The following is a 25,263-nucleotide window of genomic DNA, read 5'->3' on the forward strand; positions in this document are numbered from 1 at the left end:
AACTTTACTCTTGAATCCACCTCAGTAGATTAAACTATAGTTTTAAAATATTTATGAAACAGGTTTAATATCTCAACAGACATACCAACAAAGCACAATGCATGTACGTAAGCAGCACATTGTTATTCATAAATGTACCTCAGTAGTGCTACTGAAATCATATTTGTGTAAAATGTACACAGTGAAAGGCTGTCAGTCTTTTTTGGAAAACAAACAGAAACTAAGGATGAGTTAGAGCAGCATTATTGTCCTAGCCCTGTGCAGCTTTGTGCTGTAAAAACAAATGTAATGAATTGATATCAAGCCTAATACATTCTGAACACTTTTTATTCTAATTTATGCGAGTAGAATGTAAAAATGAACTGAAAACTGCCGTTTTTTCTAATCGATGGGGCTTCCTGAATAGCACACTGACACACTGACCCACCTCCACTCACAATGTAAGCAGCATGCTGCTCTTTTAGTTGTATGGCAGGATTATCTTTGAACTAATGTTTTTCGGTGATGCCGTTTTCAGGCGAATATTTTCTGTTGCCACATATTTGGTTCATTGCCATATTAAACAGATTGTTTCCGTTTTACGATGATGAAAGGAGGGGGCTTGATGAAATTACAGCAAATTACATCCACAGTGCTGTTAAAAGATAAAAGGTGGATGAACATCCAATCAATCAATCAATCAGTAATCAATCAATCAGTTAATAAATAAACACACAACCTCTGATTTCATAACGAAATATGAACAGAGTTTATTGTGGGCTAGACTTTTTTTTGTTTAGGTGAAACCTGTAATGCATGCACAAGACACAGGTAAGTGTTCAGCCTCATGTCGGCCCAAGCTCCAGCTGGACTGAGCTGAAGGGGCCAGACTAAAACCAGTAAATACACAAAGAGGCACTAATACATTTACACCAGTGAGGGGACAGCAGGTAGCCACTTGGAGACCAAGTTCAAATGCCAACTCAGTTTAAATGGGAGGAATCTGTTTGAAATGATGCAAAACCTTTGCTGCAATGTGACTAGAATAATGCAAAAGAGGCGTTTAACACATGGACATACGACACGCTTTGTTTTTACTATGTACTTACATTTCAGCTCAACAAAACTGTCAGCCAGTCTATGAACAAGCTAGTGAATTGTGATCCAGATAGATTTTTTTTAATGATTCAAGTCTTAATTTTCTTCTGAGAGTTGTTGTGGCTTTTTCTTAGCATTAACAAGCAATCACTGACCAAATGTAAAGATTGGCTTATTCTGTGCAGTAGGAAACTCCTGGACTGAAATCTCCTTCAAAAATCTCATTGATTTTATTGCTTTTTGGAAAATGTGACGCATGTATAAAATGACCACACTTTAGTGCATTGGTCATAGCTAGTAAACCCTGCTACTAAACCGTGTGTAGATTAAAAACAGTAGAATTGGCTGCTTTAATCGCATTACTGCAATTCTTGTATTAGGCACCCCAACAATTTTGTTCAATACTGCTTATGTCAGTAGCTGCTAGACAGTTCATTGGTTCATACTCCATTTTTAAAGCATACCCTTTTTTGTGATCAGCATCTGTGTCAGTGGAACATTGTAGACACAAAGTCACACAGTCACCCATATAACCTTGGCACACTCAAGATATACAGCAAAGTTGGCTAATTCAGCCTCAAATAAACTGACAAAGTGTAAAGCCCATAATTGTTCCAGTAATGGTTGTATGTACAGTCAGGAAAAAAATGGAAAAAATGACATACAAAATAAAAGCTTAAGAGCTCAAAGGATATACAGCAAGGTGTTTGTGTGTGTCACCTCACATTTGGCATCACAAAGAAATGAAGTAGAGCAATACTTATGCATACATATAAAAACACTAGGTAACTTGGCAGTCAGTGAGAATTCAAAATGGTCACAATTATACAACAACAAAAGTAAGAAAAAAATGGCAAAATTCTAAAATAGTCATCAGATCAATTCAAAGTCCGTCTGTTCACGCCACCAAAAGATAAAAACACATGGGACAAAGCAAATCAGTCTCTTTTCCTTCTGCTAGTGAATGCACAAAGGGGAGGCAAGATGAAAGAAGGAAGGGGAACAAAAAAAAAAAAAAGCAGATGTTCATCATGGAATGTTGCCTGAAGTCATCCTTGCAAGAAAAACCAAGCAGAATGGTTGGTTAAGTCAAACTGCACAATTTTGGCAGTGACTGGCCCCCTGCCCGGCTGAACATTTCACTCTATACTGACATGGCGACTTGGACTACCAGCAGCATCTCAGATAGCCACTTTGGCCACCTGCTCTTCCAGTTTGGCGATTCGTCTGTCCTGAAGTGTCACGAGGTCTCTAAGTGATTTGACCTCTCGAAGCAATTCCTCCAACTTGACTTCATTTTTCTGCAAAAAGAAAAAAAAAAAAAGAAAAAAAATCAGAAAACTGGAAAGAAAAGCATGGGTGCATAGAACTGTTTGATTCTAATCTTTTGCTAGGCTTTTACTGTATGTGCCCAACTGAATGCAACTGTTCTTACTAGGTGGTTGCTATGCTGTTGGTTGCTACAAGTGTCAACAATATAAATGGTCAAAATCACAGATTCTAAACTTTCAAAAAAAAATATTGTAAGTAGCAGTGGCTTGCTGTGAATATAGTGGGTACCCCTTCTGCAACCACCCACCCATACCATACAATTCCATGACAGTTCGCTAACTATTGAACTAATCCAGCATGAGTGCCGTTTATGACTAAGCAACACAGAACACCTTCAACACAGCGCTGAGAAGGGGTTAGACAGCCATGGCCCTGCCCCTGGAGTGAAAATCATGAATCTGATTGGTTAGATTGTCCTGCGACTTTGCTAATAGACTCATTACTACATCCTTCTCAAAATCAGTAGAAGGGCCACGCAGTCACGTGGGGGCAGAATCCATTTTAAAAAGCTTTGATTGGTTAAAACCGCTGTCCGTCAGATAAGAGTCCTGTACCAACTAAAAAACACAGTCTAATGCTTTGAATTAGTTGCTGTTTTTTATTTTAGTTAATTTATAAAATAAATTCTTACACTTACAATAGCTATGATATATATTTTCTGATTAAAAAATATGTAATTATTTACATGCATTTATTGTCACCCCTTCTCTGAAGGGTTAGAAGGGCCTCACTGCACACCACTGGTAAGTAGTAAATGAAACGTAATGTAATATAATTTCATTTTACAGTTTACTTATACTGTATAAACTGAAAAGAACATAGATATTTTTTTTAGATAATTCCATTTGTTGGTATTCAGGCAGAAAGGAGTCCAAAATGCTGGTGGCAACTCTCAGCATGTACATTAAACTTGAGTTTAGTCATTATATGCAATAACAGTAGCAAGGTTGGACTAAATGCATTTCATCTTAAACCTCTGTACATTTGAATTTTAGTACAACTTGATTGTGAAATGATAAACCTCATAATATTGTGTGACCGTTCTTACTCTAGTGTGCTGCGGAGAGGCCGGCTTCTGAACAGTTGTTGTTTCCTCCACTTTCTTAGGCGACTTGTTGTCCAGAACATTCTTCTTGACTACTTTGAGGTCACGGTTCTTGCCTGGCACATAGCCGTGTTTGAGGGAGATTAGAATGGGATCGCCATTCTTTCCATCGAACCAATCCTCTGCTTCCAAAGCGCAGTCTGGACCTGCCGTGTCTGGATAAAGATCATCCTGGAACAAGTCTGACTGTAATCGAGAGAGAGAGAGAGAGAGAGGGAGCGAGAGCAGAAACCATGTAAATATAACGTCAAATGTCTGTTCATAAGAGAATACAATACAGCTCTACTGCTGACCAGATCAATATGATAATAATTTACAGTGAATGATAATAGTGAAAATAATTAAATTATATGTAAAGCTTGCTACTATAACAGTATAATGTAAATCATTTCAGAAGTACCTTTCTTGGAACAGTCATAACAATTGGCTCACACTTCCTCTCGTGAAGTTTATAAAACCTGTGAATACAGAAGTTCATTTCTAATCAAAACACATACAATAATTAAAAAAACTAAAATACATATAGCAATAAGAGGAGGTCTGCTTTTCTAAGCTGTTTTTCACAAGCAGGCAAACATTGCACTCAATGCTGTAGTGCCCCCTAGTAATGCAAGATTACCTTGCATGTTTAGTCTATTTGGAATAGACTAGTTATTAAAATATATACTAATATAGAAAACATTAAATATGAAAACATTTTATTTAGAACATTTCCTGATTAAATTACTTTACTAAGTTTCTTTTTTTGCTTCCAATTCTACTCATTTTCTTCTCAGATTGATAGGCCAATTACCTATTCCCTGTTTACATTAACTCCCCCTATCACTCCCCCTATACCAGTAATGCCCCCAACACTAGGATGGTGAAGTAGCACATGCCTCTTTTGATACATGTGAAGTCAGACTCCACCTTTTTTAAAACGCCAAACTGCAGCTGATGGCACATCACTGGGTATCCAGCACACTCAGAGGAAAGTGCCAGATGCCCAGCTCTAATACATCAGCTAACAGTTGCCTGTGCTGACCAACATCAAACTAGGAGGGATGAGCAGAGACACCATCTGCCCACCCAGAGAGAGCTGGGCCTGTGCTTGTGCTCTTGGGAAACGAGAAAACGCCCACAGTCACACCTACCTTGCTATCTCACATTTATTAACATCCAGGCCCCGTTTGGGCATGTAGCCCATGCCCCTCTGTGGCTCTTTGCTAGAGAACGTATTCAAGTAATGGACGTAGGGAGCCTCATCCGTGATTTCAAAGTACCGGATGCTGCTGTCGCCCTGAGTAAAATAAGAAAGGAAGAAAGGTGAAAAAAATGTGGTTTACATCATACTGAGAGTCATCATAACAGAGTTCTAGACAATAGAACCATAAATAGAATTTAACTGCCCTCCTCCTCTGCATATATTAAATACTTTGAGTATATATACAGCTCTGGAAAAAAAATAAGAGACCACTTAAAAACTATGAGTCCTTGATTTTACCAAATTGAAAACCTCTGGAATATAATCAAGAGGAAGATGGATGATCACAAGCCATCAAACCAAACTGAACTGCTTGAATTTTTGCACCAGAAGTGGCATAAAGTTACCCAAAAGCAGTGTGTAAGACTGGTGGAGAAGAACATGCCAAGATTAATGAAAACTGTAATTAACAAACAGGGTTATTCCACCTAATATTGATTTCTGAACTTTTAAAACTTTATAATTATGAACGTTGCATCATTTGAGGTCTGAAAGCTCTGCATCTTTTTTGTTATTTTAGCCATTTCTCATTTTCTGCAAATAAATGCTCTAAATTACAATTTTATTTTGAATTTGGGAGAAATGTTCATAGAATAAAACAACAATGTTCATTTTACTCAAACTTCACCTATAAATAGCAAAATCAGAAAAACTCATTCAGAAACTAAAGTGGTCTCTTAAATTTTCTCCAGAGCTGTATATACACATACATTGTATGTGTCTGCCACTTAAACTGGGCCTTCTGGCCTGGAGCATAGCCCAGGCACTGCACTAGTGGCTGCCCACCACTCCAGGCATGTGTGCTCACTATATCACCGTGTGCACTTGTGTATACTGCACAGATAGGTTAATGGGTAGGCCACATTTCATCTATGTTTTTAGCACATTAAACGATTAATATAGTTGTATTACCTGTGCATATACGGATGCACTGGAGTGTATGTCATGGTTCAGAGTGGCAGTGACACTAAAACAATAAAAACAAATTCACACCCACACAGCTTTCACTAAACTGGCTGGAGGAAAACGTACACCCACAAAACCTTCAATCAATACTCCTTAGTTCTTCTTCAGAAGAAAAAAGCTTTCCACTCTGTTCTTTAAAATACATAAGCAGTCTAAAAACATACACAAACAAACCAATATTATGCTTACCTTTCCACACAGGTAGACAACATTAGTGTCAGGGTCATAAAAGGGAAGCAGCACTCCATTGCTGGTGTCCATCTCATGCACGGAGATCGGCTCATCCATACTTTTCTGAGAATGAGAAGATAAATTTAAGTTTTACAATATTTCACAGAGGAAGGTTGCCTCTTATTTAGTGTTACTGTATTCGTTTTTTACTTCTTTAATGTATTGCTTAATTGCATTATGTATTATTCTTAATATTTTTTTAATACATTACTATTTTTAGAATTAGCAAAGAGAATTTTGCAGAATTAATCTGAATGGTCTGCTGGGCTACAATGTACAAAACAAGCTACTATGTTTGGAAAGAAAGGTGCAAGTAATAAATCCCAATTCAGAAGTTATTACTTCAGTGTAAATATTTATATGTATGGCAGCAACCATAATTTAAAAGCTTAGGTTTTCTTTAACTTGTCTTTATGGACTGGAAACTTCATATTACCTTTCAAAACTTTAACAATGTCTTCATACAGCATTTTAACTATTACAAATCATATTTGTAATACTTGTACAAGATCAGAAATCAGTCATACTTCTCAGGGAAGAGGTGTGGGACAAATTAATTCTTAAAATGTGGAGCACAAGCTATCTCACTGAGACTTACCGGGTTCCATAAGGCCAGCTGTCTCTCACTCATGCGGCTAAAACCAGTGGTAAAGACATTGCCATCTGCGAGGAAGATGGCTCTCATAGGCCGAGCACCTTCATGGGCCTTATCCTTTTCCTGAAACAGATACAGAATTTTAACATTTATATTTACAGCATTTGGCTAATGCTCTTCTTATCCAGAGAGACCTACATTTAAATCATGTTACATGGGTAGGAGAAGGTAGGGTTAGAGTTAATAGTAGAAGTGTGGTGTGGCATGTTAGCCTAACCAGGGACTCAAATCCTGGTCTACCACAGGGATGTTATCGACTACACTAAACTACTTATTGAACTACCACCTCTTTACCAATACACATTCATATTGAAAAATATGGATTGGTCAGAAGCTTGGAAAAACGAGAGCTTCAAAAAAGAATCTAAAATTCTTGATAGTAGGGGTGGGAAATACAGCACTACTATGACAATATTCATTTTATTCTAATATATTAAAATGGACATTAAAGAACCAAGATGCATATTTCATCCGTGTTTATAGTTATTTATAATGATTTAATTGTCCAGTCTTACTAGTCTTGTAAAATCTCTACTTACTGCAGTAATCTTGCCCTTACGCGGGTCGATAACGCGCACTTTCTTGTCCTTGCAGGCAGTGCAGATGAGGCTACCATTGCGGTTCCAGGAAACACTGAAGATGACGTCTGGGTGCATGTCGTCTAGAGTGATCAACGGCTCACCAGTGCCAACATTCCAGATCATGATCATATTATCACATCCTGAACAATGTAAGAAAGGAGCACAGGGCAAAGCATTTAAAGCAACTAAAATAATGTGTGAAAATATATTTGGATTATTATTTTTTTTTATCAGGTCATAGAATATAAAAGTATAGCAGAGTGAAAAGCTACAGGGATCTATCTATATAAAACAAAAAGACTGTCCACATGGTTGTACCTACCCGCACTGAGGAGAACATTACGGGCTGTTGGGTGCCACGTCACAATGCCCACCCGCTTAGAGTGGCCTTCCAACACCACAACCGGCTCAGAGAGAGCAGAGACTAGGCCATTCTCAGGGATCTGCCAAACCTAAAACAGTAAGAGATACGCTTACAATCCAGGCCACATTGGTTGTGACAATGGGGATGCATGTCTGTGTACTCGACTCAAGTAAATCATGAATATATATATAGCTGCTCCTACCATTACAGTGCAGTCTTCAGACCCGCTAGCAATGACGTGATCATTGTGTGGGCACCAGTCAATGTCCAGTACTGGGCCCGTGTGACCACAAACAGTAGGGTATGCCTTATCGATGCGGCCAGTCTGCAAAAATCACATTTAGACAAAATTTGTGCATTTTATATGCAAAACAAAAGTTTTATTTACAGTAGTTAACTAATTAAAATACTTACAGAATTTACAATGCTATATTTAGACATATCTTAGCAAAAAAACATCTTATACCTTAAAACATAATAAGCTAACCTTGTAGAATGTAGAATAAAAGTCTCTGGTATTGAGCATGACATGTTAACTGGTGCCAGATGGGCTGATTTAAATATTTTATTATTTTTACAACTGTCAATCTCCTGAAACTGAAAATATAGCCACAGGTGAAAATTTAAAGGTCATGGTGTGCATTCAAAATGAAAATGTACCGTGTTATCTGTGGCAACCTTAAATATACAGACTTTGGGCTGGATATTTTTACTGGATCTGGCAACCCCGCTCTCAGTAACTGTCTGTGGTGGAGCTGTAGCCACTAAATGTGGGATTTAAACGCTGAGAATATGTTTAATGTGTAAGGAGCTGATAAGCAGTGAGTCTATTACCCCTCCCACTCAGTTCTCCATATCGGGGTGTAGTGCGCTCCATCACACATTATCATCATATGAACCTCGTTGTGTATTATTTTGAACAATTGTTGCTGCCTTACACCCAACCTGTCTTGTGTGAACAGTGTAGGTTGGTGTGTGGATTGCTTTCATGGCACACTTTAGGCCTGTTAAAACCAATCAATTGTTGCTTTAGTGCCACAGACTTGTTCCAGTGTCACAGTATTGTTACTGACCATGTGCGTCCCTTCAGGCCACAATTTGCCCATCTTCTACCTAAGAGCTATTTCCAGCATGTTATCTCAAACTGGTTTTATTCACAAGACAACAAAGAGTTCAGTGTTCTTCAGGCCTTGCCTGTCACCAGATTTGCATTCTTGGGGCTGAACATTTACATGATAGTGTAGGCTGGCTAATGGATCATATCAGATTATACTTTTTTTTTTTATTCAATTCTCAATCCAGTTATTGTGTCCAGTACTGGATCAATACCGCTGAGCTCAGCACATTCTACTGTGTTTTTCACACTATAAGGTGCTCTCCCCAAAATCGTCAGTGCGTCAGTGAATTTTACCAGTCAGGTTGTAGGGAGCAGTAAAGCCACTCTGCTGAAGTGCAGCGCTATACAGGGGTTTCAGTTTTGTTCTCCAGAACCGAGCCTGGAGTAGTATTAGCATTACCCGCTATTTTACTGTCCAGAGTTGAGTATTATAAGCCTGTAGCCTGCTCCTAACCCCCGCTAGCACTGCTGGAGCAGCATTAGCATTACCCGCTAACTTTCACCATTCATATTGGACTGTAGTCTGCGTGTTTGCCGTGTTAAAACAAGCTACATGGGACGAACCGCTAGCTAATATCGTCCTGGTTTACCGGAACAATCCTCAGGGTTTCTCAGTGTAGCACTGTCTGTCTTGGTGCTGGAGAAATTCGGGAACCCAAGCTTAGTATAAATAAACGGAAAAGTTTTACTCACCCATATAAACAGTTTTCAGAAAAGAAATCTGTGTAGATAAACATCCAGCCCTCGTTTGACTTTAAAAGACTTTTATTACAGTTTTGTTTACTTAGCTTAGCTTTACTTAATTTTGCTAGCTACCACATCGCACCCCCCCCACCCAGCAGTGATACCAGCTGAATTAGAAGTTCCTTATAGTCTCTCTTAAAATGTGTCTTAAAATCCAGTGTGCCTTGTGTTTGAAAATAGATGTTCACTGATGGTGTGCCTAATAATACGGTGCGCCTTATAGTGTGAAAAATATGGTAATTACAAAACAATGTGACACAGTGAGTTTCCCTTGTTGTTTACTTTAGATGTTAGGTGAGACTAGTTACCTTTTGTAGAGGCAGAACGAGGAAGGCTCCACCTCCACTGGCCTCAACAATAATGGCGACAAATTTGGGGTTGACGGCGCAGAATGCGCTGTCCCAAGTGACCCGCGAGACCCTGATGTCATCGTAGCACTGATCGTTCTTCACTGCCTGGCCAAATACATGACGGAATTTGCTCTGCCGGACCACTCGTCTGATCATCTCTGAAAGAAAAATAGAAACAGAAACAAAAGGAATCCATCAACAACCAGCAACTATCAACAACCCACTTCAGCAGGATCACATCATGCTCCCTACTCCTCCCACCTCCCAGCTGTAGTGTCATTGATAGATTATACAACATGAATACAGTCAGTTTAATTATCTCTTCAAAATTTGTTAAAAATAACATAAGAATATCCAGCTCTGAAAAGCTAGATCCATCCTTAAAGCTGTACTGAAAAAAAAAAAACTCACAAAAAAAAACTTATAAAAAAAATGGTTTAATAGAAGCTCTCAATCTTAAGTTTTAAAATAAAGTGGGAGAGATGGTGGATTTGAAACCTGACCATGCCTAGATTCCAGAGAGAGGCATGACCTGGCTTAATTGGTGGGATGCAGTGATATATAATATTTGAACCTATGGCAGCAGGATAAACTTTCTCAGTCAGAACAATTGATTTGCAACAACACCTTCCCTGAAGTGGACTCAAACCGTGGCTGCAAAATGCCCCCCACAGCAAAACAGTCACCGGAAACCGGATGACTATATAGGCCAATAGTGATATTCTCAGCAATATGACAAAACACTGAAATAGGAACATATCACTGAAACTAAATAATTGGGAAGTTCTGTTTAACATAAGTTTCAAGTGAGTAGAAAGAAGAAAAAAAAAACAGTAAATTTTTATTTAGCATTAGCCAAGATGTTTCAAACCAAGATCTTACATAAATATAAATGTGATAATATATACAACACTAAAGTGCAGTATATTTAGTGCATGCACATAAACTGCAAAAATAAATATACAAAAAATACCCTTAAACAACCTACTTTTATGGATATCGCTATTATCATAATTTTATTATTATTGTATATGACAGGGGTTTTACCTGCTTTGAATTCAACTGTTCTGCAATTGGGTTCAACAACCCTCTGGGCTGGAGAGCTACTAGTCTGTACATTACACTTAATCCCACATCCCATTACACTTAATTTTCAAAAACAGATTTTTTTTTTTTGTGGTCCACCACATACTGGTATATATAATATGATATCTCTGATATACAATAATATGATATTGCACATCCCTATTACTGATATTTTGGTGTTCTTCATACACTTTTGACAGTTCATGCAGCATGAAGAATCAAGCTAGTAGACCAGAATGAACAGCAAGAACAAACATGAGCAGAATGAAATGCAGCATATATGTTTATTGATAATACTCTAGCGGTGTAAGAAAGATTTTAATATGTATAATATTACAATACTGTATTGGCTCTCAAACACAGTGTTAATTAATAAAAGAATAAGGGTTGACAGTGCTTCCTTTTTGTTCTATACATATACAGCTTTATACATATGGAAAAATAATCTTAAAGCATTACAAGATATTAAATAAAAACACATGTATCATAATTCATAACGTACAGCTAGGTCTTTGCCAATGCCATTTCTTTTCTGACATACACTAATGACTACTCATCTCATCAACATACACTTGTTTTTCTAATGATGGGTTGGAGCACTGCAACCATATTATATTATGCTTCCACAGATCTGTGAACAGATTTCCTGCATTGCTTGAGTCATTGCTCCAGCAATACTAGCTGTCTGCAAGCCTTATTGCTATTATATTATAATCCACCTTTTTATCCACAGCTTTGTTTTAATTGGTCACTTGTCTTTTTCACATATTATGAAAATGTCTGCATGTATTTCTCATCTGTGAACTGATGTGTGAATCCTCCAGTAAGAGAAATGCTGGGGAGACTGATTGGCAGGCTGATAAGCAGTCGTGGGCTGAAACAGAACACTGTCGGCAGTGTTTTGTTGCAAGTGCGTCATTTACACCTGTGGTATAGTCCTAAAATGCTGGTGTGAGCTTAGATACTGGTTCATAAATAGTCTGGAAGAACAAATCACAGCCTGACACTGTGTGCCAAACTCCCAAACAGAAAATTAACTCAATATAAGTCTATGCTGTTTGATTTTCCAAAATTAAAATATTGTATTAAAAGTTCTCTAGTATATTTCTGCGAAAAAGTATTGCTAATAGAATAGGTCTTTTTGGACCACCATGCCTGATGATTAATAAAATAAATTTTCCCCTACCATCCAATCTAACAAATCACAAAACTCCTAAAATCAGCTCTAATCACTCTACTCTACTGTCATATATGTACAAAACATATTTAACACTTCCTGCTGCTTTAATTTGATAAATATATTATTTGCCAGCAAATAGTATTTAGCCAGGTTCACTTCATCAGATACAACTGTGATGATGGAGGTAGCTATCTAATATTTGTTCAATATTGTATATATATGACCATCTATTTTGATTTTCTGAAATTAACACAAATATTTGCCAAAAAATATGATTTAATATCTTCGCATCTTTGCACTTTGACCACATCTAATTACCAACAAGCTGCCACTAAAATTAAGACTTCAATTAAATTTGCTGCCACAGACCCATCTAAGAACAACTCATATTTGATGTGTGTTTGGGGTCATCAACTTGTTGGAATTGTATATGCATATTTTCAGTCTAGCTGACTGGACAGTACCAGTTTCAAAATCTACAGAGGCTGTTGCTACCACCACCAACACGCTTAATAGTTGCACTAGTGTTTTTTTGTTGTTGAATATCTCAACTTTGATTATTGTATACAAACAACTTATTGTCTTAACTAACCTAAACAATTTCCTGCAGAAGGCCTCATCTGCAAACTTCAGCCGAGCTGTTTCATATGGATACTTTTGACCCACTTGTGCCACTTTTTCTTTATTAAAGATGTATGTTTCATTCAGCAGACACTTAAAGGATGGTGCACTACTTTACTGTGCAGCAACACCTGCACAAATATGGCCTGCTCCCTCTGCAATAACTCAGTAAGTGATTTGCATGTGCAGTAACCGTCGGTCGGAATCTTCAGCCGTCTTCAGCTGTTGCTCGTATTTGGGCTTTACTACCTTTGGTTTTATCTTCTGTAATTGATAAGATGTTCAACTGGGCTAAGGTCAGGTCACTGATTTAGCCATTTAAGAACATTACATTATTTTGCTTTAGGAAGCTCTTGGATTGCTTGTGCTGTATTTTTGCACCATTATCCATCTGTAAAGTCACTAAATCAGGAAACATTGTTGGTTCAGTTGGAAGTAATTCATACACATTCCATAACAGTGGCTCCATTACGTTTGACAGATGAGAGCAGATTATTAAGATCATAAACTCATACTTTCCTTCTCAATAGTCAAATTAATATTGCTTCAATCTCTGGACACAACTTTTGGCAATTTTGAAATTATCTGTTGTGTTTAGTTGTTCACACATAAGGGTGAACAGCATTTTAGCCAGTCATGCAATGACAAAGGCTTCAATAACTGTGACTCTATACATACTCAGTTTGGACTGCAGTAGGTGATAAAGGTGAGAAAAAGTATACTGCAAATTTCCCAAACTTAAATCTGTAATTTCTGTTGTCTTTAAAATGGCAATATAATTGCTTTGTTTTGATATTATATTATTGTTATTTCAGTGGCATTTAGATGTCTTAAAATGACAACAATGTTCTTTATTGCAAACATTTAGGGGATGACATACCGTCCACACAAAGTTCTTATTGTGATAGGCCTTGTGCTACCAAATGTTAAATTGAAGTAAATTTAAATGTAAATATTTTACATTTAAAAACACATCACTTATTTGAAGTCTTTAACTGTAATATGCTTAGCTCCCCAAGTGTTCTTCATTTGGAAAAAAAAATATTATGAGGTTCTTTTCATCCCCACGAAGTATGTTTTCCTTGATATTCAATGCCAGTGTTCTGTCAGGTTGTGCTACCCATTGATATGTGCTTCCTAACACTTTTGATTTACTTTGGTGCATTAAACAACCGGAGCCCCCTGTAAATATATGTCTTTTATATGAGTTTTACAAATGTGTAAATGGCAGTCATCTAATAATAAAAGAAACAAACAAATGAAAAAAATACAAAAATTGCCTGTACCCTGATATACTGATTCTTTAAAAATATTCTACCAAGACTTCTGCCAGGAGCATTTTCAAATATGTTGCTTTTTCTGGCATTTTCACATTTAAATATACACTAGGGTAGCACGGTTTGACAGGGTAGCACAACTCATCATTTCACCGGTGCATTATGTATTTTAAATTGTTAAAGTTGACTGCCTTGTTGTGAACAGCCAAGAGCCATGCTATCTCTAGGGTCATGGATGGGTCTCTCTTTCCTCATCAACTCCATTGTGATGCTAGGACATACAAAGGCATCTGCTAGCTGATGTATTAGAGCTGGGGATGTAGCACTTTCCTCCAAGCACGTTGGCTGCAGCTTGAAAGAAGGCAGTGGCTCACTTCAGGTGTATCGAAGGAGGCATGCAGTTTTCCTTACCTGGGAGCATTGCAATTTATTTTATAAATTATAATAATATTGAAATGGTTTTCCAATATGGTTACTTTATATGTTCAGCTGTATGATGTTCTCTTTTAAAGAGAACCATCTTCATCTTGAGAGTTCCCATTAACCCACCTACCAAATGCAGATTTATGCAGAACTGAATCAACTCAATGGAGGATCCATGTTCTTCCAATTCTTAAAACAGCTTTAATTCAAGAGTGTACCAATATTACACCTGCACACATCACAAAATGTACAGCAGTGTGTGCATCCTATAGCAGTGAAATGTAAGTACAGATGCTGCCATAGTATTACCAGATGCATTGCAGTCTGGACACTGCAGCATGTTGAGTAGCAATTTGAGCCTTGCAGCCTGGTCTGTGTTAGCTAGAGAACATGCTGTACAGGCCCACTAGTGTGGCTTTCTGAAGATTTTTATTAGCTAGTTGAGTCCATTTCGGCTTCCCCCACACTGACCACCATCCTATCGCGGTTTTTCTGCACGAATAAAGCCTGGAAATGGGTCAATTATGGCACGGATGTGTTTGGATGTGATGTGAACCAGCAGATGCTGCTTGCAGCTGGTTTTCTTCATGATGGCTCCTATACGCGGTGACGCGCATCCCGTTCAAAAAAGGGGAGAGAAATCCGGTTTTAACCGCATATTTTGGGGGAACCACGGCGAATACACGCATGGGAGATGGGTGGGAATGTGTTTAAGGTGTTTAATAGAGGATAGCCGAGGTAATGTTGCAAAATATAGCTGTGCAGCTGAGCTACGTGTAAAATATCCAGAGGACCGCAACTGATACTGATGTCCGTTGTGGGAAAATGGGAGCAACGTTAGATGGTTAGGTTAGGTTAGCTAGCTAACCGGCTAGCCGTGGGTTAGGAGAGCAAATGAATGGATGCATAGGTTTATATGGCGAGATTTGTATATTTTTTATAGTAAACCCTTTAAATTAAATTTCTACAACCAGTCTTTACCCAAAACCACACAAATCTGCACTGATTTAACACAAGGCTGGTTGCTAGCAGACCGGGCTGTTAACCGAGGTTAGCTAATACCTGCCCACACCGGCACAAGTGGCCGTTAGACACAACTTTCAGCTAAAACCGGATTTATGTAATCATATCTCTGCCCATAACTGCAGAAATCCACAGAAACGCCTGGGAACCTATCCTTCACCTGTAAGCGATGCTATTCCCTCTCGCATCCCTGTGAATCATTCATGACAGCTACGTTCATCCAGCTAGCGTCCAAATGAACTAGCCCCGCATCAGAAGCCTCTCCTGCAGACACACACAGAGCACCCAAACCCCAGCACCGACCCCAACCACGTCTCCTACCTTTCCCAGCGATGTTACTTAATCCAGAAGCGTGAATCTCAAAGCATTAATTTCTCCGGCCCAAGCAAATCCCCTCCGATTGCTGTTAGCCACAAAAGCTTCCCTCCTTTCCTTTATGTGAATGAACGACAACAGCAACGCCCTTTCTCCAGCCCAGCCCTCTTCTCCCTCATCTCCCTCCCCTCCCCCTGTTCACTCAAATAATGTAGGGATTACACCCTGTGACTGGACAATGTCCAAATCTTCAGGATTTTGGGCTTTTCTTGCAGAATCTGCTGATTTTAGCTGTGTTTTATGCAGGCTGAATTTATTTTATTAACCCTGCTGAAGAAAACAAACAAACAAACTGCCTGGTGCCCTCAAGCTAGCTATCAAGCAGATGGTTTAGCTGATTTACATCAAGCATGTTTTGGTCATGGATGCTTTGGTCACCTTAACAGTATTCACACACACACACAAAAAACTATTTATATTCATCTATAAGTAGAAGTAATATATATAGATACAAGGATTTAAAAATACTCATGTAGAAGTTGAAGTATCAACTGAAGCTTTTTACTTTCAAGTAAATGCTTAAAGGAGGGGTCAAATCTCGTTCATGCAGCCTGCCATAAGCTGCCAGAGCAATGAGAGAGTACAACTGCCATTGCTTTCTTTGTGGGTGAGTAGATGGTGCTCTCTCTCTCCACATCATTACTAGGGTGATGTCCATGGCATGACTGTGCAAGTGCAATGGATCAAGTTTAAACCAATAGGGTGTTGGAATGGTATATGTTTGTACTTATGTCATCCAAAGACAAACCAACTCAATAGAAGAAGGTAATGTGGTCTAATTAGTCTAGATTTATCCTGTTCTGTAGTGGTGGGCACATCGCTGAATTGATGCACCCATCATGACTAGTGCCACCTGTACAAGTCTGTGCGGACAGTGCTATGATCTAGGGTTGCTGCAGTTGGTCAGGTTTAGGTTCAGCAACTTTATGTGAATATAGTGAACCACCACATAGATTTTTCTTTCCTGATGACATGGGAATATTTCAAGTTGTCAATTTCAAGTATTATTGCCAGTATCACCAAGCTGTATCACCAGAATACCAGCATCAACAGAAAGACCAAGCTAGATTTTTAAGCAGGGTAGTATGACCAGGCTCACTGACAAAAGTGACCATGCAACATGTCCAAGCTGGTTGACTAACAGATCCAATCTGTTTGAACATCATGACCAGGCTGGCTGAATAACATGTACAAGCTGTTTAATGTGGAGGTTCTAAACTGGTTGACCAGCATGACCAGCCTTCGCACATATGACCACCAGTATGAACAGCTTGGACAAACTAGTCGGTCAATAGCAGATACGCAAAGTATTTTTTTATACATGTTTTTATATATCCTGTCAATAAATGAAAGTCTAAAACAGCCCACAAACTGCAGTATATATATTTTCTTTGTTGTCAATGCCAGCTAAAAGATATAGATTATCTACAGATCTGAGAGAGCTGCTAAAGGCTTAAGATCCAGACTCCTCTGAGGTCCTGGGTTTGTGCTGCACCCAGGGATGTTTTCACTACTGATTTCAGAAAGAAATACATTACATACTCACTGCTTTACAAAATACGAAATAAATGTTTTTGGTTTTCTGGTATTTATTTTTTTGTTCTGTAGCCTTGAACAGCATAGCCTAGCTGAGCTTTTAACATAGTAAGAAGAACATTTTATCATCTTTTGTAATGAATTTCAAGTCTCACCAGATAGTGTTGCTGTCCTTTCTAGGTCCTGACTGTGTCTAGTTGGCATGGTGTGCAGCTACCTAGCTGAAAAGATTTTAGTAGGGTCTTCTATGGTTAGCTGTTTGCCTAGTACACAGCTAAAGCACACCCACTTCTCTACTTTCTCTGCATCCAATATCAGGAAATACAGATCATGTCAAATATTAGGAATTAAATCACTTATTTAACATGAAACTTACCTTTCTTTTGTGACTGTCTCTTTTCCTCGTCAGAAGGTGAGGGTTTTTTGTCATCAGCAGTTTGTGTCTTTTGCAGTAATTTAATGGGCTGTCTTCTAGCTGCTGTCATTGATTCTGTTGGATTTGTTCTGCTGCTTTGGTGTGTCCTTTTTTCTCGCAACTGGTTGGTTTCTCTAATGAGTTCAGAGACAGGTCTATACCTGGAGAAGCCATTTCCATCCACATCACACAACTCACTGCTCAAAGCATCATCAACAGCTAGAACATCTCTGTTCGAGACTAGCGGCTGCTCAAATTCATCCTCAGCCATATTTTTTCCTAAATATGGTTTGTAATATACTTTTTCGGATTTTAAATCAGACACTACATCTTCTGGATAGATAGTATCTGTGATTGGCAGAACCTTCTCAATCTCTGTTGGAGTGAATGGAGCTGCAGGCTTCTTTGGGACAGGTGGTGGAGGGCCCTTTCTTTTTGCTTTTTTTTGTAACATTTTTCTCATCTTAGATGTGTCCAATGTATCAGGTTCTTTTTCACAGGGAATGTCAACCATTTTAGTCCAAAAGTCCAGGTCAGGTGATACCTTTTCACCATATGAATCTGGATATCTTGGCGGAAGTGCTTCTGGATCGTATCCTCTCAATATGCACATGCAGGTCGGTGAAACTGGTTTTCCTGTACAGAAATCCAGCATGTCGAGATTTGGTGAGAGCTTGTGAAAGTCTTCAGTAGGGGACTCTAATGCTGCATCTCTTCTGGCAACTTTGATGTTTTGCAGAAGAAGCTCAGAATATTGTCTAGGCTTCTCTACACCATCTGGATTTTCAGCAGCAACATCATTCCGAAAAGGATTCTTGGGCTTCTTTCGAACAGGTGGTGGAGGTCCTTTCATTTTGGGTGTTTTTGCTGCCGGATTTTCTGAAGCCAAGATATCTGTGATCATGTTCTGGATTTCAGTCTGTGGGTCAAACAAATGGAACACATCAGTAGACTCCCTGTCCTCCTTTTCAGGTAACTTGTGAGGGTGTGGTGGGGATGTGATTACATCAGTGCAATAGAGAGGATGCGTTGAAGTTGTATGGGTCTCTCTCACATCAGCTTCAGCTGCAAAAATAAAAAAAATATTTGAATGAGTTTTGGGACATTATAAATGTGTTATTAGTATTAGTTTTTGCCTTGTTTAATTCTTTAAGGTGCCATAGAGTGTTGAAACATTTCCTTGGCATACTAAGGAGAGTTTGGTATATGGAAGTACGGTGCATAAACCAAAAACTCTGATGTCTCCTTATTAAGAAATGTGGCATAACTGAAACATAGCTGGCAAATGAGCCGATTTACACTTGAAAAAACTGTTACATAACAGCTTAGTCATGTCATTTGTCCTTTCAAAAGTTGCTCCAGATCTATAGATACAATACTTTTATTTTAAGCAATTTACCAATAATATAATGCCAAATTTTATACTGTCATTTTTTTTGCCATTGAAGTTTGTGACATCATATTATGTTCTGTAACATTTGATGTTGTTGGTACTGGAGAGGAGTATATCACCACCCAACTCTGCTAGTTATGGGAAAGAGTTACATATGCCAACATCCCAACAGCTTTTCCAGTACTAGTTTGCGCAGAATGGGAGCCCATACATGACAAAGCAAATTCCACAGATGCAAATGAAAATCCAGGCTAAGCTAAAAGCTAATGCAAATATTTTAGCATGTCATTTTACCATCTTCTGTTCTGTTGAAAACAAACTGGACTACCTCAGACTTTCCAACTCGAGTTAGCAATTACCCATATAGCAAAATTTCACTGAATGTTAAATCAGTATTAAACTGTCAACATTAACTTTAATGAATCAACTTTGCAGCTTTAATATATACCGAACAACCAACACAATCAACAGAAAATCAACACTACTTCAGCAGTGTCTATGACTGCAGTAAAATGTGTTAAATCAACTCTGCTTTATGTACAACAAGAATAATTTTTTATGAAAAACAAAATAAGGAAAATACAGCTCTGAAAAAAAATTAAGAGACCACTTTAGTCTCTGAATCAGTTGATTTTACTATTTATAAGTATTATAAACTAGGGGCAGCAATTCTAAATAGAAATATTGTCAATTAGAGCATTTATTTGCAATAAATGAGAAAAGGCTGAAATCACAAAAAATGCATAGCTTTCAGACCTCAAATAATGTAAAGGACACAAGTTTTAAGACCTCTTGATTATATTCCAGAGGTTTTCAATTTGGTAAAATCAAAGAAACTAATCATTTTAAGTGGTCTCATTTTTTCGTTTTTGAAATATGTTTTTTTTTTTGTACAAATTTAAAAAACAAAACGAATATCTGAACAAAAAATATATTTGCATTAATCAGTTAATAAAGACTTTGTGTATCTTTTACGTTTTTAAAATGAGATTGTAATGCAAACTCTTCAAAACTGGTGACATTAGGTGTAGCTATGCTAGCTAGCAGAAAAAACTTTTTAAGTACATTGTTTAGTTAGGTTAGTTAGCTTAGCTATGTTGTTAGTCCTATGTAGCTGTAAATTTCAGTCATGTCCAGATTTTTGCCACAGTAATGTTAAGCTAATTTAGTTAACCCTTTAAATAAATTAACATTCAATTAGACTCAATATATTACCAGTAGTTACTCAGAAATCAAACATTTTTACTCTACTTAGCTAACCTATGAAAGGCATTTTATCTTTACCTCAGAGACTGTCTGATTGTCACACAAACGTGTGCTCAGCTATATCAGCTATAACAGCCTTAACCTTTAATCCAACATAGTACTAATATCAACATTTGAACCTCAACCAAAATGATAATTCTGATATAAAAATCAGTAACATATAATTATCACCTTGCTATCTGGGTAAAATCTAAAAAAGTCAAACAAGGGGAAGGGAGTGGAGGCAAGGCTAAAAGCTAACTAGACTTGGAAATAATTACAGTGTTTTTGTGTTAAAGTGTTCAAACCATGCTATACTATGTTGGTTGTACTAGTACAAGCTAGGTTAGGTAATAAAGGTAGAACTTATTCTAAAAATTTTCACACAAGCATTCTGAGGTAAAATAACAGGGCTGTAAATAGGCTTGTAACAAAACTCTAGTGAAAACAGCTTATCATAAATGTTCTAATGTACTAAAATAAGGAGCTATGAACACCAAACTTCACTGATTTATTACTCTTCAACTATACAATCTACTGATATAAGGATTAACTTAAAAGTAATAAATATTTTTAAGCGTCCTCTCAATGAAATTTATTATAAGGAAAAAGTACATTTTTTAGTACATTAAGCCACATTAAGCTTTTTCTCTATAATAGGTTTTAACAGGAGGAAAAAAGCTTAACCTAATATCTATTACTTTCTACTGGAGTACAGGTTTGTCCATACAGTAGTTTAGAGTATGAAGATGATTAGCTCATTGTTTTAGTACATTAAGCATTTAAGACTCTCTTCGTTTTTTTAACCAAATCAGAGTCACATACTTACAATTTATGCATCAAACAACAGCTTATGCATTTTACTTTGAATCAGCATTGGAATTATGTATGATGACTTCTCCTCTATACAATTATTATATACACTATTTTGAGCAATTTACCAAAAATTAAAAGCTACAAAATTATGTCAGTGTTGACCTGATATACATACTAATGCAGTACACTTGAGGTTCTATAAATTGTATTATTCTTTTTTGCCAAGTGTATTAATACAGCATATAGTTGCTGTCACACAAAAATATATATTATATATATTATATCCCCTTTTCATATAATTTAACATATAATATATGATGGACCAATGATGAACGGACCAAAAGAAATGGTTTGGTTTTTGCGTGACCCTAATGATATGTCCGTTTATGTAGAACAATCCTTTACTTAAGCCTCAAACTAAATATCAAAGTATACAGTATTTTAATATGTATTCCTTAATATCGATTTTACAGTTTTGCAGCATTAGCTTTTGCCTTCCCACTTGTCCCCTTCCCGCTTGTAGTAATATCTAATTCTGACCTGCTTTGATCTCATCCTCCTGATCACTGAACTCAAGCCTTCTTCTCTTGGATATCTCTCCTGTTCCAACCTGTGGATCTAAACCAGAGGTAAACATTATCTCATGACCTCCTGCAACTGTAAACCATTGCTCTTTCCAGTTAGATCCCTGTCAGGTGCTTTATTAATCTCTACAGAAAACAATGGACAGACAGCTGTTTAACAGGTTCATGTTCTTTCACAAACAGCAGCAGTGATCCAGACGCCCACTTTGGCCGTGTGACTTTCTGCTATAACTGGAACTCTTAAAGCTCTTAAGTTAGATAAATTCCCATATGGCTCAGCTGATGAGCGGTTTTCCATAAACGTCAGTGTCCTCAGTCTCCTCTCCATGTTTGACCCTGCTCATTTCCTGGATAGTACATACCGTGATAAAAGATCGTTTTGGTTCAGGTGTTTGTGAAATATGCTCATCCTTTTTGCCTCTTTTGCAAGAACCAGGACATCTTTTGAACAGCCCACACAAGAAATAGTAATATATTGAAATGTGTTGAAAAATATATCATGTAGTATATTCCAAAATATCACAACATATTTTTGTTAATAGAACAAAACAACTAGGTACTAAAACAAGCTAATTGTTAATAATCCATATTTTGTTAAATATATTTGTAACGTTGTCACTGTCACGCATCTCCAAAATATCAACTTTACAGGATAAGAAAAACTTGTAAACTTTAACTTAAATCTTGAAGTAATTTTGCAGCATTTCTATTAACTGAGATTTTTAAGGTTTTTGTCTGACAACAATCAAATTACTATTATGGCTCAATACATTTTAAATGTCTTGTATTAAAAGTGTATTTACATTTTTTACATGATTTTTTGCATTAGAAATATTGTTAGTATGCTTTTCTGTCTCTGTTACAGATACAAACCCAATTAAATTGTAAAGGTTAATTTTATATTATGGGTGCAGAACTGAAATGAAAATTTTTGCCTGAAGCCAAAATCGGAACTGAACAAAATGAAAAATTTACCCTAATGCTAAAGATCAGGGCGAATACCGTTTTTTTAGCCTAAAATATTTTTTACTTATTTTAAAAGACTATTATTTTTCAAAAAAACAATCACTAAAATACAATCTTAAAATATTAATTAAACACTGAACATCTTAAATATATATTAGCAGAATTCCTAACAGAAAACAATATGACTTAAAATAAAATTGTTATTGTTCAGTTTTAATCATTGGTCTTAGTCACTATCTGAAAACCAGAAGTGGTTTTTTTTATGTTTTTGCCTAAATATTTTTTATGGATTCCTAGTTCATATTGAGATTCGTGACTTTAGTAAATTAGTGCCGTGTATTTTTTTTGCCAAATCTGAGCAAAATGTAAGACTTTTTTCAGATTTGTATTTAAACTAAAGAGTAGAAACTGAGGAGAATACTGTCATTGTCTCAATTTAGCAGAATACATTATACTAAAGCCTCATTTGTCTTCTTATCAGAAGTTAGGCTCTAAGTTAGATAAATTAAAAGTTTAAGTTTTTTTTTTTTAGAAGGAATAAAATTTCATGATGACAACTATCTCTAACCTAACTCAGGTGGGTCAACAGAAGCATGTTCTTACCTTTGCTTAAACTGCTGTCGTCTTGGTTCTCTGATGCATTTGCAGAGCAGGGGCTAATGTTCTTTCCCTCCAATCTCTCAGTTCTGTCCACATGTCATTCATTGCCTTGTTAAGGTCAACCGGTTGCTGGTTTTGTTGCTCTAAATGTGAAAGTAATTGTATCCTTTGAGCAACTAGAGCCTTCCTGACTCCAGCCTACATAGACACTATCACGGGAGGCACTTTCAAAAACATTCCAGCCTGCTTGGTCTATACTTGTCTGGCCACTCCGGTTGGGAGAAGGCTTACAGTTGTCACTGACACAAGATCTCACTGGTTCCTAAACAGAGCGGCCCTCCAATGATAGATTATGTCATTGCATGTATTCTTGGTCATGTGTGAGGTAGCCAGAGCTTGAGGACTGTCTGGCATCTGTACTGCTGTCATGCTCACTTAGCCTTGGCTAAGTTCTTAGTCTTCTTCTTTTTCAGCTCTTTCTTTTTCGTCTTCCACTTTCTACTTTAACAGGTCATTTAGGTCATGGTTACCATTCACCATACTGAGAGAATTTATTATTTCACCAAGGCTTTATCCCATTTCTCCCATTTCATCCATGGAGAACTGAATTCACTCAATGTTAATGTTAGCATCTGAGCCCGAATGCCAGGCTAATACCTTTATCTGCTGTTGCCCCCTCCTATCTCATTCTCTCCCTTGTTTCCCTCTCATCACTCCAGATTCGGAATGCCGCCATGCCTATATTTAAATGGGGCTCAGTGCAGCCGGTGACTCACACAGCCAAAATGGGAACAGGACAACTGGCCCACTGCATGCTTTGCCAGGTGCAAAGGTCACATTAGACCTGTAAGGGGAAAACCCACAATTGCCAAACATATCCCCTGGCTCTCGACCTGTGGTCTGACTAGGGCACTGGTTACCAGACCTTAAATAAACTGTCTAATTCCAAATCAACACGACACTGCAGTGATTAATGGAAGTAGAGATTTTTTTGATACAGTATTATCAGGGGTGTACAATATGGTACCCTCGGGCCTAAACGAAAAAACACTGCCCGCTCACACTAAAAACTGTTCGGTTAACTCACAGACTCTTTGCAGAGAACAGGCCAGTCAGAACCCTCTCTGTTTTGCATGCGCTTCATGAATATTCACATGAGGGGAGTGTTTTTCTCTCCCTCTCTTTCACTCACGTGAATGGGGAAAAAAGTCTGTCACCTGCATTCGCATTTGTGTTCACTCTTGGGCCACTAATCCTAGATTTTATCTGACTTGCGAGCATCAGGGAGCCGTTATTGATATGCAGTAGACTCCCGCAACTTCCTGGAAACTTGGAAGGTCTCTGTGTTTGATAATGCTTCTCAAAGGTTTTCTGGTACTTTGGTTGGACTCACTTTTTGCGGGCTAAGAGTACTTTCAGACCTGCCCTAATGCACATGTATAGTTAGGTCAGATATTTGGGCACTATTTAGATCTTCATACTGCTGTTTTGCACTTAATCTCAGTGGACTTGAAGTAATTCATAGATGGAATTAAAGTATATATTATTTTGTTTAGTATTACTTTATTTAGTGTTTCATTTTCTGATTTATGCTGCTGGTGAGTGGTTTACATCGTGTGTTATGTCCTCTGTATTTCTGCTGACAAAGTCTTCTAAGAATGATTGGGGGTGACACCTTCACCTCTGCCCTGTGGTTGTTCTAGGGATTTTCTTCAGAGCTCTTCTTCATGTTTCTGTCATCAGCTGCTGTTTTCCTAGACTGGCATGTCTGATGTCTGGTAGAGTCTTTCTTTCTCAGAACAGTTGGATTGACACCCATTGCAGAAAACAACACAACAAGTATTAAATGAAGTTAATTAAGCACACAAACACCATATTTATACATTATAAAAGAAAAACTCGCTACTATAATTGCCAGTACAGTAAAATAATGACTGAAATGATGAGACCATTGCCGA

The 25,263-nt window shown here is 37.5% G+C and overlaps 1 protein-coding gene across 3 annotated transcripts; it reads right to left on the reverse strand.

Moving 5' to 3' along the window:
- Positions 1 to 724: 724 nt before the first annotated feature.
- Positions 725 to 23,404, reverse strand: coro1cb (coronin, actin binding protein, 1Cb). 3 transcript variants are annotated; one of them, XM_049473806.1, is made up of 12 exons: positions 23,309 to 23,404; positions 17,663 to 18,766; positions 9,724 to 9,923; positions 7,757 to 7,879; positions 7,513 to 7,642; positions 7,149 to 7,330; positions 6,553 to 6,672; positions 5,913 to 6,017; positions 4,648 to 4,793; positions 3,915 to 3,972; positions 3,458 to 3,700; positions 725 to 2,378 (listed from the first exon to the last, which is right to left on the reverse strand). In XM_049473806.1, exons 2-12 carry the CDS (start codon positions 18,603 to 18,605, stop codon positions 2,259 to 2,261), a joined length of 2,370 nt encoding a protein of 789 aa, XP_049329763.1. In that variant the 5' UTR covers positions 18,606 to 18,766; positions 23,309 to 23,404; the 3' UTR covers positions 725 to 2,258. The 3 variants fall into 3 exon arrangements, with proteins under 3 accessions (XP_049329763.1, XP_049329765.1, XP_049329766.1); XM_049473808.1 differs by lacking the exon at positions 23,309 to 23,404 and adding an exon at positions 21,696 to 21,773; XM_049473809.1 differs by lacking the exons at positions 17,663 to 18,766; positions 23,309 to 23,404 and adding an exon at positions 15,697 to 15,854.
- Positions 23,405 to 25,263: the final 1,859 nt, after the last annotated feature.

Source organism: Astyanax mexicanus, chromosome 1, assembly GCF_023375975.1.
Source record: "Astyanax mexicanus isolate ESR-SI-001 chromosome 1, AstMex3_surface, whole genome shotgun sequence".
Lineage (NCBI taxonomy): Eukaryota > Metazoa > Chordata > Actinopteri > Characiformes > Acestrorhamphidae > Astyanax > Astyanax mexicanus.